At 43.1% G+C, this 18,723-nt stretch overlaps 1 protein-coding gene across 2 annotated transcripts; it reads right to left on the bottom strand.

Moving 5' to 3' along the window:
• Window positions 1–572: 572 nt before the first annotated feature.
• REM2 (RRAD and GEM like GTPase 2) lies at window positions 573–17,634 on the bottom strand. Of its 2 annotated transcripts, XR_008845257.1 has the most exons (6): window positions 17,429–17,634; window positions 10,796–11,122; window positions 10,627–10,700; window positions 10,014–10,221; window positions 1,221–4,530; window positions 574–1,110 (listed from the first exon to the last, which is right to left on the bottom strand). XR_008845257.1 is itself a non-coding variant. In XM_056526712.1 (5 exons), the coding sequence occupies exons 1-5, from the start codon at window positions 17,508–17,510 to the stop codon at window positions 4,253–4,255; spliced, it is 969 nt and encodes a 322-aa protein (XP_056382687.1). In that variant the 5' UTR covers window positions 17,511–17,634; the 3' UTR covers window positions 573–4,252. The 2 variants fall into 2 exon arrangements, 1 of the variants encoding a protein (XP_056382687.1); XM_056526712.1 differs by having other exon boundaries at window positions 573–4,530.
• Window positions 17,635–18,723: the final 1,089 nt, after the last annotated feature.

The following is an 18,723-nucleotide window of genomic DNA, read 5'->3' as shown; positions in this document are numbered from 1 at the left end:
TGGTATATTGAGAACTAGACGTAACAGATTACATGTTGAAGTATGAGTATAGAGAGAACGCTCGCATTACCCAGCAAATTGCGTAGCGGGATCTGGCTGGCAGATAGAGCTGCAGTTCATTGCCTGCCACGTTTCCTGACAGTGCACACAGGCTTGCTCCGTGAGGTCTTGAGATGGCTGGTTAGAGCATAATTTCGTTATTTGTGTTCTTCTCAATCTTATCACAATAGCCTTCACTGTGGTATGGGATGCCATGTATGAGTTTCCATGGCAATGTCTCCCCCAGATACAGGGGGAGCAAGTAATAAGGTTGGCTTCTGGTCTCCATGACAACAAAGTCTGTTCAGATGAATTTCTCCTTTTAAGGTTGGGAGACAGGGAAATTGCTATAGGGAGGGGGTTAGGAGTAAGGTATATTCAGTGGAAAGGTACTGTGCAGAATGATAGAGGAGGGTGAGGGAAAGCCCTGAACATGAGCATAGTGTTAATAATAACATGCTAGTACATATTACATAACATTTTTATACATAGACTAGAACACCGAGTAGTGAAATGTGTTTATTTGTTGCTTGAGCATTCCACATGCTAAAACACAACCCTGCCCCAACCACCCCGCAGTCTGCATGAGGACAGCAGCACCTCCAGCGCACAATGGGGAGATTTATCAAAACCTGTGCAGAGGAAAATTGGTGCAGTTGCTCATAGCAACCAATCAAATTTCTTGTTTTTCAGAGCCCTCTTTCATAATAAAAGAAGCGCTCTGATTGGTTGCTATGGGCAACTGCTCCACTTTCCCTCTGCACAGGTTTTGATAAATCTTCCCGAAAATCTTTCTGCCTTGCAGATATTTTTCCTCTATGTCGCATAGCCTTGTTGTGGGAAACAGAACGGCAATATTACACTTGTATCATTATTTATAGCGAGCTATCAAAATGGTGACCCTGGAAGGCATCATCGCTCTTGGCCAACCGGCAAGCCTCTTTATATTACAGTGGTCCCTCAACATACGATGGTAATCCGTTCCAAATGGACCATCGTTTGTTGAAACCATCGTATGTTGAGGGATCCGTGCAATGTAAAGTATAGGACAGTGGTCTACAACCTGCAGACCTCCAGATGTTGCAAAACTACAACACCCAGCATGCCCGGACAGCCAACGGCTGTCCGGGCATGCTGGGAGTTGTAGTTTTGCAACATCTGGAGGTCCGCAGGTTGTAGACCACTGGTATTAGGGGTTATACTCACGTGTCCCCACCGCTCCGGACCGTCACCGCTGGCCTCTGCTTCCCCGGCATCCTCTCTCTCCGTCGCCGCCATCACGTCGTTACGCACGCCGCTCCTATTGGATGACGGGACGGCGTGCGCAGCGACGTGATGACGATGGATGGAGAGCGCCGACAATGCAGGGGATCCCATAGAGGACGCGGACGGAGCCCCGAGGACAGGTAAGTGATAGTCAGCAGACCACGCGGGGCACCGTAAACAGCTATCTGGCGGCAGCTGAAGCAGTCTGCGCTGCCGGATAGCCGTTTATGCGATGGCCCCGACATAAAAAAACATCGTATGTTGATGCTGCCTTCTCTGAGAGGCCATCGCATGTTGAAATGATCGTATGTCGCGGCCATCGTAGGTGGTGGGGGTCACTGTATTTCTTTGTTATGCACTGTGCGGTGAATGAGAAGCATAGCAGGACTGCAATACAAGAGCAATTGGAAGCATGAGCTGGTGGTTGTTAGCATTCTGGTCGGAGCCCATGAAGTATGAAAAAACACAGTATTAACCGCATGATCCCCGTGTATTGACCTGACAATCAGTCCAGACAATGACTACTCAAAAGAGGTCTTACCTCCTCAAATAAATCAAATACAATAATATATAATGCAACTGTATACTTTCTATAACCTAAAATTTTTTTTTGTTTTTTTTTATCTTTCATTTTTTGAGCAGGGCACACAGGAAAGCAAAGAAACTACAATAAAAGAACATATGTAAAAAAGAAAAGTACTGCTTTCCAATGTATCACAGTGCTGCTGTATTATTGCCCTAGCTGCGTAGATTCTAATTTTACACTGTGACTATAATATCTTTTTAGGCCAGGCTCTAATGAGTCATAGTGCAGGTAAATCCTTGTTCACATCTAAGGGTGGGTTCACACCACGATTTTTCGATACAGTTGCAACCGTAAAAAACGTATGCAACCGTACAGCAAACCGTGGCCATAGACTTTCCATTCAAAACCGTATGCACCATATTGTATACCGTTGTCTCCGTTTTTCAAACCATACGGTTTTTTACTCTTTTTTTTTCTGGACAGAAAACCGTGGCCTACCGTGGTTTTTGGTCTGGGTGAAAAACCGTATTGACCTGTATACGTTTTTTTTTTTTTAACATGGGAGTCAATGGGAACCGTACAGAACTGTATGTGTGTACGGTTCCATCCAGTTTTCGACTTTCCACATTTTTTTTTCTTGGAATTTCAATCAAACAAGTGAAACTTTATTCATAATGGAGTGAAAAGTTCAAAACATATACGTATTTTTTTTCTTAAAAAACGGATGCAACCGGTCATCATTTTTCAAACCGTATACGGTTTTCAACCGTATACAGACAAAAATTTGCACATGTGTTTTGATACAGTGTAGTCAGGTTTTGAGGAATCCGTTTTTTTAAATCAAAAACCTGATACAGGAACCGTATTGCAAAATCGTGGTGTGAACCCAGCTTTACTTTAGCATATGGAAAGAGCTCCAGATGAATCTGCTACACAGACTCTTTGCTAGATACCATAAAGTGCAGTCATGGCATCCATTTAATGGATAGATCATGAAAAATTTGTCACGTATATGTTAAGTGGTTGCCTGTGACAAATGGCATATAGTGGCATCCACTTAACAGATAACATTTTTTTTTTTTTACGGGATCCCATGTATGGAATAGTGTGGTCTATAATGCTATTGCATACTTTATTTTCTTGTGGTATACTGTTGTATACCTGGCTTATGGAAGCTTTCCTGTTACAGTGGTCCCTCAACATACGATGGTAATTCGTTCCAAACGAGCCCATCGTTTGTCGAATCCATCGTATGTTGAGGGATTTGTGCAATGTAAAGTATAGGAAGCTGTACTCACCTGTCCCCGCCGCTCCCTATGGTGACCCCGACGCTCCCGATGGTGACCCCGGGCCTCCGCTGGGCTCTCTTGGTCCTCTCTTCTCCGGTCCTCCGCAAGGCCTTACTGGGCCTGCGTAGCGACATCATTACGCCGCTGCATACGCCATTCCTATTGGATGACGTGCGCAGCAGCGTATTGACGTCATCAGAGAGGGCCGAGAAGACACCGGAAGACCAGCGCTGGACCCGGAGGGCACCCCGGAGCATCGTGGAGGGGTAAGTAATACTTACCGCACCACACGGGGAACATTAAGCTGCTATCCGGCAGCAGCTTAAGCATTTTGCGCTGCCGGATAGCACTAAATGCGATGGCCCTGACATAAAAAAGCATCGTATGTAGATGCTGACATCGACATGCGATGGCCTCTGAGAGGCCATCGTATGTCGATTTGATCATATGTCGGGGCCATCGTAGGTCGGGGGGTCACTGTATAAAGTGGTGTGAATAATGTCTAGGACTGCCCATTCTAGGATGTGCTTTGGCTTTAAAAAATAAGCTACTATTACCTCTTGTGAATAGAATTTCATACATTTTCATTCATATACATGTAAGATCTAGCAAGAGAAAAAACAATAGCAAAATGCCTTGTGTACACACGGCCTGAAGGTAGATCATTCACTAATGCTGTCGGACGCGGATTGTTTATGGCAGATTTCAATCATATAATCATTTACAGTCCTATAAGCCCATGTTTGCAGGAGAAAGGTAATTTCTAATCCTTGCATTGTTTGCACTGGATTATCCCTGCTGAATACAAGGGGGAGGATGGCATTTAGGAACAATTAAAAAGGGAGAAAACAACATTATTCTGTTATTACTCATTAAGCAATCAATCACAACCTTAAGAAAATGGAATGAATAATTCATGAATGCTTCAGTAAGCGGTGAGCGTAAGTATAGTGATATATTATACTGTTCCCGCTTGATCACAAGTCCAGGTTTGCTTGATGATGTGGATATTCCTTGGAGCACACATGCTCTTGATATTCCCCATGTAAGATGGTGACGACTGTTAGACTGGCCACGTCCTCAAGTCAGCCCCAGGACTTTCTTATGGCACATGGACAGGATAGTTTTCTAATCACAGAACAGATAGGTCATGACACGATTTTGATCTTTGCTTGAAGAATCCTTTATGTTTTGACATAATCCCTTGCAAGAGTCGCTTTGCTCTTTTGGTCAAACTCTCTCTACGTCCTGGTGGCAAGAGCGTGGCTGTCTGAGGAGGACGTTCTCCATCATCCTTCCGTAAGCGAATCTGTCTGACAACCCCTTCAAGCAGCTCCTGAGTATTATGGTGAAGGGCAGCAGATGTCTCTGTGTACTTACAGCTTAACATGCCTGCCAGGGAGCGTCCCTCTGGAAGAGTATAATAAAACACAAAGTAAACAGCAGTGTCATAGCAATATTGATGCTGTGGACTACAGTAATAGAGAACAAAATAAACACTTCTGCATTTCAGTTATATACTTAAGGGGTTATCCAGAAAAAAAAACAACTTTTTTTTATATGTATCAACTGGCTCCAGAAAGTTAAACAGATTTGTAAATTACTTCTATTACAAAATCTTAATCCTTTCACTACTTATGAGCTTCTGAAGTTAAGGTTGTTCTTTTCTGTCTAAGTGCTCTCTGATGACACGTGTCTCGGGAACCGCCCAGTTGAGACAAGGTTTGCTATGGGGATTTTCTTCTAAACTGGGCGGTTCCCGAGACACGTGTCATCAGAGAGCACTTAGACAGAAAAGAACAACCTTAACTTCAGAGGCTCATAAGTACTGAAAGGATTAAGATTTTTTAAGAGAAGTAATTTACAAATCTGTTTAACTTTCTGGAGCCAGTTGATATATAAAAAAAAAAAGTTTGTTCCTGGATAACCCCTTTAACAACAATTTTATAGAGCAGTGGTCTCCAACCTGCGGACCTTCAGATGTTGCAAAACTACAACTCCCAGCATGCCCGGACAGCCGTTGGCTGTCCGGGCATGCTGGGAGTTGTAGTTTTGCAACATCTGGAGGTCCGCAGGTTGAAGACCACTGCTATAGAGGAACACATTGGAACACCAGCAAAATATCAACATCAGTGCCTTAATTTTTTTTTTAGCCATGCCAGTGTTCCCTTTTATATGCCTCTAACATATGCACCCACCATATGCCTCTGTATAGGCATACACTGGCATACATTGGCCATTGAAAAAAGGATTTGTTATGTCCTGCAAAGAAAAACTTGGTAGATCATACTGGTGATAAAGATACTGCAATGCATACAGGTCCAGCATATGTCAAAAAGGAGATACTTTTGCCATAAACTGGCTACATAGGGGGATATGGACAAGTCAGAAAATACATCCATGTATATCTCCAATGTGCCTGAAAAAAAACCCAGGTGTGAACAAAGCCTTAGACACAAACACCGTAGTATAAAGTATGCTTTTAGCTTAAAATGTGTTTCGGGATTCTTTTGTGACTTTAAAGGGGACAGCATTGTTACCCATATCTTATGGGGCTTCATTTCTTTTCTACAGGGGCCCAGCAAGATGGGACATAGTTATACCTGCATCACACCAGTCATCCAGGCCAAAATGATTTCTCTTTATTTCACTCCTGAATGCATTAAAATATGCAGAATATGAGTCAATTATGTTACTAAAGCATGCTAGAGATTAGCATTTAATTGTCCCTGTCAAAACTGCCTCCCTAGCTGCACCTCATTAACAGGTGGGGGCGCCTCTCCTTGGCAGTCAGTCACAGCGACTACTCTTTTACCCTCCCCTCCCTTCATGCTTAATGTTCAGAGACCTGCTACTTTACTTCTATATAAGAACAGGCTGAAACATTATCTAATTTCAGGGAATAAATTTAAAAAAAATACAATCTGTAAAACAAGGAATGCTGGGATGGTAGTTAAATGTCAGCATATATGATGTAGAGAATGACTAGCTTCTCCATCCGCTTGTGTTTACAACGCTGTCAACCTTAGCCATAGCGGTCAGCTCAATGGTACAAAACTCAGATTTTTACCAAACTATTTTTATACCAAACCAAAACAGTTTTATTATTCCCCTCAAGAACAGACCCTGAAAAGTGATTATTTAAAGAAGTCCCATGCCTAGAAGTACAGAAAAACTTATTCCCTATCCACAGGATAGTGGACAAGTTTTAGATTGCAGGGAGTAAGACCACTGTGGCCCCCTGGCTCCCCCCCAGAGCGGTGCGTCACGACCTCCGCCTGAAACAGGGGCCACCATGGCCCCTCCATATATCTCTCTGGGAGAGCCGTTCGGCTATCTTTGGCTCTCCCATTAGATATATGGAGGGGGCGGGGGTCATGATGCGCCACTCTGGAGGAGAGCCAGGGATCCTTATAGGAGATCGCAGGGGGCCACAGCGGTCAGACCCCCCTCGCGATCTCAAACTTATCCCCTATCCTGCGCATAGATTACATAGACTCCTCCTTTAAACCTAAAAAGACAAGCGTGTAGGATTACTGAACTGTACACATCAATCATCTATAACATTAAAACCACTGACTGGTGACATGAACAATATTAGCTATCTTGTGACAATTGCACCTGTAAAGGGATGAGATATACACTCATTGGCCACTTTATTAGGTACACCTTGCTAGTACAGGGTTGGACCCCCTTTTGCCTTCCTTCTTTGTATCATACTTTCTACAAGGTGCTGGGAACAATCCCCAGAGATTCTGGTCCATATGGACATGATGGCATCTGTCTGCTGTACATCCATGATGCAGATCTCCCTTTTCACCACATCCCAAAAGTGCTTTATTGGATTAAGATCCGCTGACAGTGAACTCATTGTCATGTTCGAAATAACTGTTTGAGATGACGTGAGCTTTCTGACATGGTGCATTAGCCTACTGGAAGTACCATCAGAAAATGGGTATAATGTGGTCATAAAAGGAGACATGTCAGCAACAATACTCAGGTAGGCTGTCGCATTTAAACATTGCTCAGTTGGTTCCACTGTAACCCTTCTGTTTTAAGATTTGCAGTGTGTTTAGAGATGGTATGTGGTATTATATATATTATAACAAGGCATTTTCATCCACACAACTGCCACTCTGTGGATCTCTTTTCTGGACCATTCTCTGTAAACCAGGGGTCCTCAAACTTTTTGAACGGGGGGCCAGTTCACGGTCCCTCAGACCGTTGGAGGGCCAGACTATAGATAAAAAAAAAAGAAAACATGTACAAATTCCTATGCACACTTATATCTTATTAGTGGACTACCCCTTTAAAGGGGTACTCCGCCCCTAGACATCTTATCCCCTATCCAAAGGATAGAGGATAAGATGTCAGATCGCCGCGGTCCCGCTGCTGGGGAGCCCTGGGATCCCCGCTGCGGCACCGCGCTATCATTACAGCACAGAGCAAGTTCGCTCTGTGCGTAATGATGGGCGATAAAGGGACGGAGCAGCGTGAAGTCATGGCTCCGCCCCTCGTGACATCACGGCCCGTCCCCTTAATGCAAGTCTATGGCAGGGGGCATGACGACTGCCACGCCCCCTCCCATAGACTTGTATTGAAAGGGGCGGCCCGTGATGTCACGAGGGGCGGAGCCGTGATGTAACGATGCTCTGGCCCCTGTATTGCCCGTCATTACGTGCAGAGCGAACTCGTTCTGTGTTGTAATGATAGCGCAGTGCCGCAGCGGGGATCCCAGGGCTCCCCAGCAGCGGGACCGCGGCGATCTGACATCTTATCCCCTATCCTTTGGATAGGGGGATAAGATGTCTAGGGCGGAGTACCCCTTTAAGTACGCAGCCCAGTTCCTCCCCCCCACATTAGATTGGCAGTATAGATCCCCCCCACATAAGGTTCTAGTTCCCACACATTAGGGTTGGCAGTACAGTTCCCCCACATTTGGTGCAGTACAGTTCCCACACATTAGATGCAGTATAGCTCCCCCACATTAGGTGCCGCATAGTTCCCCCACATTGGGTGCAGCATAGTTCCCCCACAGACATACAGCCTCCAGCCATACAGTGTATGGCTGGAGGCTGTATGCCTGTGTTCTGCCCCACTTCAGTGCTCCGACCACCGCTCCTCCGGTCCGGAAATAGCAGTAAGTCCCAGGACCGAAGGAGCGGTGGTCGGAGCACCGAAGCTGACGTGCCGCTGGTAACACTTACCAAGCTGGCCAGCGCACGTCCTCATCGCTGCTCCGCTCCTCTGCGCTCCATTGCTATGGGCGCACGCACGGGATGTCAGTGACATCCCTGCGTGCGCCACCTTCCCGGCAGCCCCTGCGTCTTTAAAGTAAATGCAGGGCCGCCGAGAGCGCATCCCTGTGTCCCGAAAACATCTTTCGGGACACAGGGATATCCTTACGCAGCGGCAGGCCGCATGTGGCCCGCGGGCCGTAGTTTAAGGACCCCTGTAAACCCTAGAGATGGTTGTGCATTTCTGTATACTCAAACCAGCCTATCTGGCAACAACCATGCCATGTTCAAAGTCTCTTAAATCCCCTTTCTTCCGCATTCTGGTGCTTGCTTTGAACATCAGCAAGTTGTCTTGATCATGTCTACTGGCCTTACTGAGTTGCTGCCATTAGACTGACTGATTAGTTATTTATGTTAGCAAGTAATTGAACAGGTGTACCTAATAAAGTGACCAGTGAGAATATAAGGCAGCAAGTGAACTTTTAGTTCTTGAAATCGATGTACTGGACGCAGGAATAATAGGCAAATGTAAGGATATGAATGACTCTGAGAAGACCCAAACTGTGATGGCTATATGAATGGGTGCGGGCATCTTCCAAACAGCTGGTCTTGTTAGAACTTCCTGGTAGGCAGTGGTTAGAACCTAAAAAAAGTGGTCCAAGAAAGACCAAACCAGTGAACCAGTGAATGCGTCATGGGCTCCTATGGTTTATGGTTTACTGAATACAAGATTGCGGGGACCCCTGCGGTGAGACATCTTGTCCCCTATCCTTTGGATTACAATACAGTAATCTGTATTACAATAGTTCTATGGTATTGGAACAGACAGCATACCCTTGGCTCTCTATGCAGATCATAGAAACATAGAATGTGTCGGCAGATAAGAACCATTTGGCCCATCTAGTCTGCCCAATAATCTGAATCCTATGAATAGTCTCTGGCCCTATCTTATATGATAGGGCCAGAGACTATTGATAGGATTCAGATTATTGGGCAGACTAGATGGGCCAAATGGTTCTTATCTGCCGACACATTCTATGTTTCTATGATCTGCATAGAGAGCCAAGGGTATGCTGTCTGTTCCAATACCATAGAACTATTGTAATACAGATTACTGTATTGTAATCCAAAGGCTGTTTTGGCAGCACAAGGGGGAATCACACTGGATTGGACAGGTTGTGTTATTGCTATGGCTGATCAGTGGATTTACTAGTTCACGTGTACATGGCAAAAAACTTGTTATATTGTCATAAATTGTCACTTTTTTATCTACACAACTTTCTGTATGTGACATATATAAGAGCTGTCCATAATTTAAACAGTCTTCATAAATGGAACTAATAAAATAGTTTTGTAATATTTGGTAATACTTTTTCTGACCATATTTTATACATTCATCTATGTTCTGTTGTAATCTTTAAAAAAAATAACGTGACAGTATAGTCTCACACTGTGACTAACATTTAAGAAAACTGATAGTTGGTTGAACTACATTATCTATCAGTTTATAAACATTCCGTATCCAACAATGAGATCTGAGGGCTGTACTCAGACTTTTTATTTCTCTTAATATAATAATAACAGGTTTTAATAGAGTACACATTACAAGATTTTACTGTAAGTATACATTTTTGATGACAAGGGGCTTGACAATACCTTCCATGCTGACCTCTCTGGAACGTGCTAGATCTCCTTTGTTGCCAACAAGAATCACTGGAATGTGTCGATGTGGTCGGGCAGAGCGTAACCTTAGAAGAAGACCTGGTAGACGTTGAAAACTACTACGATCCGTCACTGAGAAGACTAGAAGAAAGGCATCACCCATTTGTAGACAGTTGTCTTGCATCCAGGTATGTGGTCCTGACTGAGAGATGGAGGTTACATTTTACGTTATCAATAAATATCTATATTATATCCATATCATCTTGTTGGACATGAACACATTTAAAGATTAGGATAAGAGAAGGACTGAAAACTGTCCCATGTGCTTTTCTTTGTATTACTGAACAATAAAAACAAAGCAGTCGTCCAAGGGTTTGCATGGTGATGGAAGTGTTATATAGGACTTTAAAGAGGATTGTACAAACACAAATGCTTTATAAATATTCACCTACAAATGCTGACCTATAAAAGGATCCACAATTTTATAGCACTATAGGTGCCTCCATTTTGGTATGGCTATAAGGATGTACATGTTACTAGTGCCGAACACCATACAAATTATATTCTTGGGTTATGTAAACAATGTGGCATATGTCCTTCTACTCACCTGTTCCCAGATATCATATACCATTAGTGTTGTTTTCTCTCCATCCACTATTAGATCTCTCTCGTACGTATCCTCTGTTGGAAACAAAATTATACCCTGATCACCGACAGTTCTAGCACAAATGTCCACCCCTCTCCCAGTAGAACTAGAACACTCCATTAAAAGTTACCTGGATGTTCAGACTCATGGGGGAAAGTGTCCTGTGTGCCTCCAAATATGCCAGCAAGGGTTGTCTTTCCAACTCCACTGTCACCAAGCAACATCACTTTGTAGAGACCACTATCTGGACCACTGTCTGAAGACCTCACAGAGTCAGAAGACCCAGAATGGACACTTGGCCAGTCAAGCTCATCTACAGCTTGGGCACGCCTCAGCTGATGTTTGTAAGGCAAGGGCATACTACCCCGGCGACGGGAGTCAGCTGGAAGAGGAAGACTTCCTCTGTGTTGGCGCAGACCCCCCAGTTTCTCTATTTTGTTTAACGTCATGTCAATATCTGGGGAAGGAGAAATTGTCAAGTTAACAAAATAACGGAAAACAGATCAATGAAAAGCTAAAGATAAATATGTATGTGGCAAATTTAGGCGAAAGAATAACATTCTGAAATATTTATGTTTATAAACCATCAAAACTAAAATTAGAAAAAACAAGGAGGAAAGAAATACAAAAAAAAAAACACAGGGGTGCTCGTAGGTGTAGTATATTGGGGACTAGTGAACCTGTCACCACACCTATTGTGTAGGGGTAACCTTGTTCAGTTGTGCTACAGTGGGGATCAAAAGTTTGGGCACCCCAGGTAAAAATTTGTATTAATGTGCATAAAGAAGCCAAGGAAAGATGGAAAAATCTCCAAAAGGCATCAAATTACAGATTAGACATTCTTATAATATGTCAACAAAAGTTAGATTTTATTTACATCATTTACACTTTCAAAATAACAGAAAACAAAAAAAATGGCATCTGCAAAAGTTTGGGCACCCTGCAGAATTTATAGCATGCGCTGAGACCTGCCAGTGTCATGGATTGTTCTCAGTCATAATCTGGGAAGACCAGGTGATGTCAATCTCAAAGGTTTTAAATGCCCAGACTCATCTGACCTTGCCCCAACAATCAGCACCATGGGTTCTTCTAAGCAGTTGTCTAGAAATCTGAAACTGAAAATAGTTGACGCTCACAAAGCTGGAGAAGGCTATAAGAAGATAGCAAAAATCGATTAATGTGCATAAAGAAGCTAAGGAAAGATGGAAAAATCTCCAAAAGGCATCAAATTACAGAATAGACATTCTTATAATATGTCAACAAAAGTTTGATTTTATTTCCATCATTTACACTTTCAAAATAACAGAAAACAAAAAAAAATGGCATCTGCAAAAGTTTGGGCACCCTGCAGAGTTAATATCTTGTACTGCCCCTTTGGCAAGTATCAAAGCTTGTAAACGCTTTTTGTAGCCAGTCAAGAGTCTTTCAATTCTTGTTTGAGGTATCTTTGCCCATTCTTCCTTACAAAAGTCTTCCAGTTCTTTGAGATTTCTGGGCTGTCTGTCACGCACTGCTCTTTTAAGGTCTATCCATAGATTTTCAATTATGTTGAGGTCAGGAGATTGTGAAGGCCATGGCAAAACCTTCAGTTTACGCCTATTGATGTAATCCCCCGTGGATTTCGAGGTGTGTTTAGGATCATTATCCATTTGTAGAAGCCATCCTCTCTTTAACTTCAGCTTTTTCACAGATAGCATCAAGTTAGCATCCATAATTTGCTGAAATTTTATGGAATCCATTTTTCCTTCTACTCGTGAGATGTTCCCTGGGCCACTGGCTGCAATACAACCCCAAAGCATGATTGATCCACCCCCATGCTTAACAGTTGGACAGAGGTTCTTTTTATTAAATTCTGTTCCCCTTCTTCTCCAAACGTACCTTTGCTCATTCCGGCCAAAAAGTTAAATTTTAACCTCACACAGAACTTGTTTCCAAAATGCATCAGCTTGTCTATGTGTTAATTTGCAAAGTTCAAACACAGATTTTTGTGGTGAGGACATAGAAGTGGTTTTCTTCTGATGACTCTTCCATGAAGACCATATTTGTACAAGTATCTCTTTATAGTGGAATAGTGTACCACGACTCCAGTGTCTGCCAGATCTTTCTGGAGGGATTGTGCAGTCAAACGTGAGTTTTTAATTGTTTTTCTCACAATCCTGTGAGCTGTTCTGTCTGATATTTTTCTTGGTCTTCCAGATCTTGCTTTAACTTCCACTGTTCCGGATGACTGCCATTTCTTAACTACATTCCGAACAGAGGATACTGACATCTGAAAAAGTTTTGCTATCTTCTTATAGCCTTCTCCAGCTTTGTGAGCGTCAACTATTTTCAGTTTCAGATTTCTAGACAACTGCTTAGAAGAACCCATGGTGCTGATTGTTGGGGCAAGGTCAGATGAGTCTGGGCATTTAAAACCTTTGAGATTGACATCACCTGGTCTTCCCAGATTATGACTGAGAACAATCCATGACACTGGCAGGTCTCAGCGCATGCTATAAATTCTGCAGGGTGCCCAAACTTTTGCAGATGCCATTTTTTTGTTTTCTGTTATTTTGAAAGTGTAAATGATGTAAATAAAATCTAACTTTTGTTGACATATTATAAGAATGTCTAATCTGTAATTTGATGCCTTTTGGAGATTTTTCCATCTTTCCTTGGCTTCTTTATGCACATTAATACAAATTTTTACCTGGGTGCCCAAACTTTCAACCCCCACTGTATGTGATAGACACCACTCTATGAAGTGTAGCCGTCTCCGTATGCCCTAAGGTGCGCAGTGATGCAAGAATAGGTAGAGGGGTAAAAAAAAAAAAAAAAAGAATCGGGTCCTGGATGAGGGCTGCTATCAGTATCCCACAACGACTCTTAAGTCAACACAGTTGCAACGAGCATCAGTTTATTCGATATGTAAAATAATGGTCAACACATTTTGGAGCTCACTTGAGCCTTCCTCAAGTCCAAAAGCAATTACTAAAATTAAATGAATCATTACACCAATAAATACATAAAAGAATATATAAATAAAGATGCATGCAGAGGTCTTAATGTAAACTGCAAGGGTCTGTGAATCTGGGCTTTTTTGCAAAGCCCAAAGATCCACATAGAACTTTTTGTCTGTGTATGAATATCAATATATGTGAAACCCAACATTTATATGTTAGTGAGAAAGGTGGCGTGATTAGTGACCTAAATTAGGCTAAAATTTTAACTAAATCAGAGGCATCAATAGTAAAAGCTCATATGAACTAAAACAAAGTAAAATTAAAATATGACCTGAGGAAGGCACGAGTGAGAGCCAGAATGTGTTGTCCATTATTTTACATATCAAATAAACCAAAATGATAAAAGGGATTCCATTTCTTAAGATGACTTTGCATGCTTCCATAGTACATATCCTTCAACTAAATACAATCTCCACCACTTCACATTCTAGAAATCGCAGGTCTTTAAATGTTCAATAGTAAAATCTGCAAACTGCTGTCTAGAAATGCAATTGCTGGATGGTCCAAAACATAAACCACACATCTATGCTTTGCTGCCGTAAAATATACGTTGTTTTCAGTTTCTCACGACCAGTAGGGAATAGTTGCATAAGCCATAACACATTGTTGAATCTTCAATAAAAGATACTGCAGGCAACAACTGTAGGCTAGTATCAGAGATTAGACAGTGTTAGGGCTGGGTTCACATCACGTTTTCTCCCATAAGCGAGCGCATACGGCAGGGGGGAGCTAAACCCTCGCGCTCCCGTATGTAATTTATTTCAATGAGCCAGCCGGAGTGAAACATTCGGTCGGCTCAATTTTGCGCTTTTACAACCGGACCTAAAACCGTGGTTGACCACAGTTTTAGGTCCAGGGAAAAAGTGCATACAGCGCAACAAATGAGCCGACCGGACCGAACGTTCCACTCTGGTCGACTCATTGAAATGAATTACATACGGGAGCGCGAGGTTTTCGCTCCCCCCTGCCGTATGCGCTCCCGTAACGGAGAAAACGTGATGTGAACCCAGCCTTAGGGTGCATGCACACCACGTTTTTGCAATACAGTTTCCGTATCAGGTTTTTGATGAAAAACGGATTCCTCAAAACCTGACTAAACTGTATCAAAATGTGTATGCAAATTTCAACCCGTATACGGTTGAAAACCGTATGCAGTTTGAAAAATGATGTCCGCTTGCATCCATTTTTTTTTTAAAGAAAAAAAAACGCATACGTTTTTAACTTTTCCCTCCATTTTGAATAGAGTTTCACTTGTTTGATTGAAATTCCAAGAAAAAAAACCAGTGCAAAGTCAAAAACTGTATGGTGAAAACCGGATGGAACCGTACGCACATACAGTTCTGTACGGTTCCCATTGACTCCTATGTTAAAAAAAAAAAATAAAAAAAAAAACGTATACGGTTTAATACAATTTTTCACCCGGACCAAAAAACGTGGTAGACTACGGTTTTGGGCAGTGTTGTGGAGTCGGAGTTGAGGAGTCAGACGAAATTTTGGGTACCTGGAGTCGGAGTCTGCAAACAATGCACTGACTCTGACTCCTACTAAATTTCGATTGGAATAAAAAAAAAAAAAAGCAAGTTTAAATGTCCCAATTCACAAATAATTAATTACTTCTCTACTGTAAGAATAAAGACCAATGCATGCAGTGCCTCACGTAACCGCAAAACGAACACGTTAAGTGACGGTGAAGAAGCTTTTCATGTGCTTTACTATATGGCACGCAATGCACAATTAGGAGCGGCAATACTTCTACTTTCCATAGTGTTGTGTTCTGCTGTTACAGGGAACCCATGGGAAACCTAGCCTCTCACTGATTAAAGGGGTACTCCTACCCTAGACATCTTATCCCCTATCCAAAGGATAGGGGATAAGATGTCAGATCGCCGGTGTCCTGCCGCTGGGTACCCCGCAATATAGCAAGCAGCACCCACCTGTTACTGCTTCCGGAAGCGGAAGATCTTGATGTCATAACTCCGCCCCCATGCGACGTCACGCCCCGTCCCCTCAATGCAAGTCTATGGGAGGGGGCATGAACTCAACTGTAAGTGCTTATAAATACATTTGCATATTAATACAGAGGAGTCGGAGGTACAAAAAACTGCGGAGTCGGAACATTTATCTACCGACTCCTCAGCCCTGGTTTTGGGTACGGGTAAAAAAAAAACGTATAGGGTGCAAAACGGACTAAACCGGATGATGCGTTTGACATACGTTTGCAATGTTAAGTCAATGCATATGGCTTTCTACACAGTTCCATACGGTTTTTAACTTGAAACCGTATATGGGACCTGTATAGCAAAAACGTGGTGTGCATGAACCCTTATGTATGTAAATAGTTGTGAAGACATATTCACAACATAGGAGTAGATTCGACTATTACTTCATTTTATATTCTCCCTAAAATCCTTGGAATATCCCCGATGCCGGGATTCCCTTCCATGTCAAATGTTGGCACCTCACCCCCTATTGCCATATAATCCCACTTCATTCTAATCCAGGATCATCTCCTATCAGTATCCAGGGCAAACAGAGATTACCCCCACACTAAACTGAGACAAGTCATTTTATTGCAGGGTAACATTTTGGTGAGAATTACTTCTTTTCTCCATTTATACAATTAGTTTTGATTAATATTAGCAATAAATGTGACATTCGCATATTTTCGGTCCTAGTTCAGAAGACCTATGGGGAAATAGAACTATAAAATGACTTCACTTCTAATGTACCAATTCACCCAAACTTTTACGTGAATGCATTTACAAACTTATTGAGATTATTTTTTTTTTTTGCCAAAGGTGCCCATCATTAAAAGCCATGAACTTCAAGACTAGTAGCATAAGGTTGGGCACATGCCAAAGCAACGTGTTCAGTGCATGTGATCTAGCCCTCTGCGGCACTGCCAGTATTGAATAATGGAAGCATCTAGCTTTACAATTTGGCAGCAGTATTTCAGGGCTAGAAGGATCGTGCAATGCCCATTCTGGTGACATGAGAACAGTTGGCTACTCTTCTGCCCACCAGTCCTGGTCAGTGGTCAATCCTCATGTGGCATACTGGTTACCCACTCATTGCCAGGCATCTTTCTTATTACGAACTGATGGAAATAGACTAGAGCAGTGGTCTTCAACCTGCAGACCTCCAGATGTTGCAAAACTACAACTCCCAGCATGCCCGGACAGCCAACGGCTGTCCGGGCATGCTGGGAGTTGTAGTTTTGCAACATCTGGAGGTCCGCAGGTTGAAGACCACTGGACTAGAGAATAGGTATTAATCAGAAAGCCCTACAGACCACTGCTGGTCAGTATGTTCAGTGCTCCATGGTTAACTCTTTCCACCCCTGTCAAGTGGATATCCCTATGTGTATGACTAATATATTCCCTGCTGCAGCCACCCAGGCACATAACATGACACTGACATTTTATAGGCAGGTCTCCATCTCAGCTAATACATGCCAGTCTACCTAAAGCAATGCTGTTTAAGATAATGGGAAAGTCAATTCTATTTTCTGCAGACCAGACAGGTCCTGATCGATGCCCATAGACTACTACAAGCTGCTGCTGGCAGATCCTGTGCCCTGTGATGCCCATGCCATGTTAACGTCTAAATAAAACATAGGTATGCATAAACTTCCCAAGTATTTCTTATTTTCAGTGATCCAATCAATAACATATACAACCCATTATTTTAGAGCATGAGAATTGCACCCAGCCTAGCAGTGCCCTAAGTAACTGGCATCCCCTACCTAGTATGCCACCTACCTGTATTTCTCCTGGCTCTGACACCTGTCTGCTGTCCCTGTCTTGTGCCCGGGTCCTCTGTGTGGCAGATGCTCGGTTCCATCTGCTCTGTCCCTCCCCATTCCTTTAAATATCCCCCAGTAGACACACACCATGGGCTGGGGAGACCCTCCCTCTCCTGACGATAGCGATGTAGATTAGGCAGGTGACGTCACGGGATTCCCTCTCCAGGCCACGTGATGCTGCTTCCCGCGCTCTCCGCTCAGTGAGGTGGTTGCAGCCAGATGTGTCCGAGGGTGCAGCAGATGAGGGAAGGTGGGCACAGATGCACCATGGTGAATGCCCATGATAATAGGAAATAATGGTATAATGATTCCCCTTTACTTACACTGGCCTGTCCCCTTATATTCGTATTTATTTAACCCCCTCAGGGCAACAACAATTTTGTGAGAAGGGGAGAGAAAGACGCGCACTGTACACTGTGTGGGAGGGAGACAACTCTGCTCATATCAATCCTGTCAGGGAGGACACAGACGGACAGACTGTCTATGAATTAGTGGATGTCCTCATGGGGAGGGGACAGCACAGTGCCAGACCTTCTAGTACTACTACTCCCAGCAGCCTGCAGGGAGCACAGCCTAGTTTTGCATGTCAGTGTGTAAATAACCATTATTTAGACTACAACTCCCATTGTGGTCTTTCTGTGCTACCTGTGTAATCCCTGTCCACATCCCCTTAAATGGGCACTGTCAGATACAGAAACTTTTTATATTTTGTAAATCTTGGCAAAACATTAACCTTTCTAATATACTTCATAAGAAAATTGTATTTCTTTTTTATAGAAATCATGGGTTATAAAATCATGGCTTTATCCAAGCTGAAGCACAGGCATGGACAAAGTCCAGTAAGTAAGGGTGGGCTAGCGTTCCTCTGTGCTCTCTCCTGTCTGATAGGACTCCTCTATGCTCTCTCCTGTCTGATAGGACTCCTCTGTGCTCTCTCCTGTATGATAGCACTCCTCTGTGCTCTCTCCTGTCTGATAACACTCCTCTGTGCTCTCTCCTGTCTGATAACACTCCTCTGTGCTCTCTCCTGTCTGATAACACTCCTCTGTGCTCTCTCCTGTCTGATAGGACTCCTCTGTGCTCTCTCCTGTCTGATAGCACTCCTCTGTGCTCTCTCCTATCTGATAGTACTCCTCTGTGCTCTCTCTTGTATGATAGAACTCCTCTGTGCTCTCTCCTGTCTGATAGTACTCCTCTGTGCTCTATCCTGTCTGATAGTACTCCTCTGTTCTCTATCCTGTCTGATAGTAC

Source organism: Hyla sarda, chromosome 1, assembly GCF_029499605.1.
Source record: "Hyla sarda isolate aHylSar1 chromosome 1, aHylSar1.hap1, whole genome shotgun sequence".
NCBI classification, from domain to species: domain Eukaryota; kingdom Metazoa; phylum Chordata; class Amphibia; order Anura; family Hylidae; genus Hyla; species Hyla sarda.
This window is presented reverse-complemented; position numbering and strand designations above follow the sequence as displayed.

Coding starts and splice junctions, on each gene's coding strand:
- REM2 (XM_056526712.1), bottom strand. CDS start 17,510: ATGGAACCGAGCATCTGCCACACAGAGGACCCGGGCACAAGACAGGGA. Junction 10,701..10,795: donor CCATGAGTCTGAACATCCAG/GTAACTTTTAAT, acceptor TGTTTCCAACAG/AGGATACGTACGAGAGAGAT. Junction 4,531..10,013: donor CAGAGAGGTCAGCATGGAAG/GTATTGTCAAGC, acceptor ATACTCTTCCAG/AGGGACGCTCCCTGGCAGGC.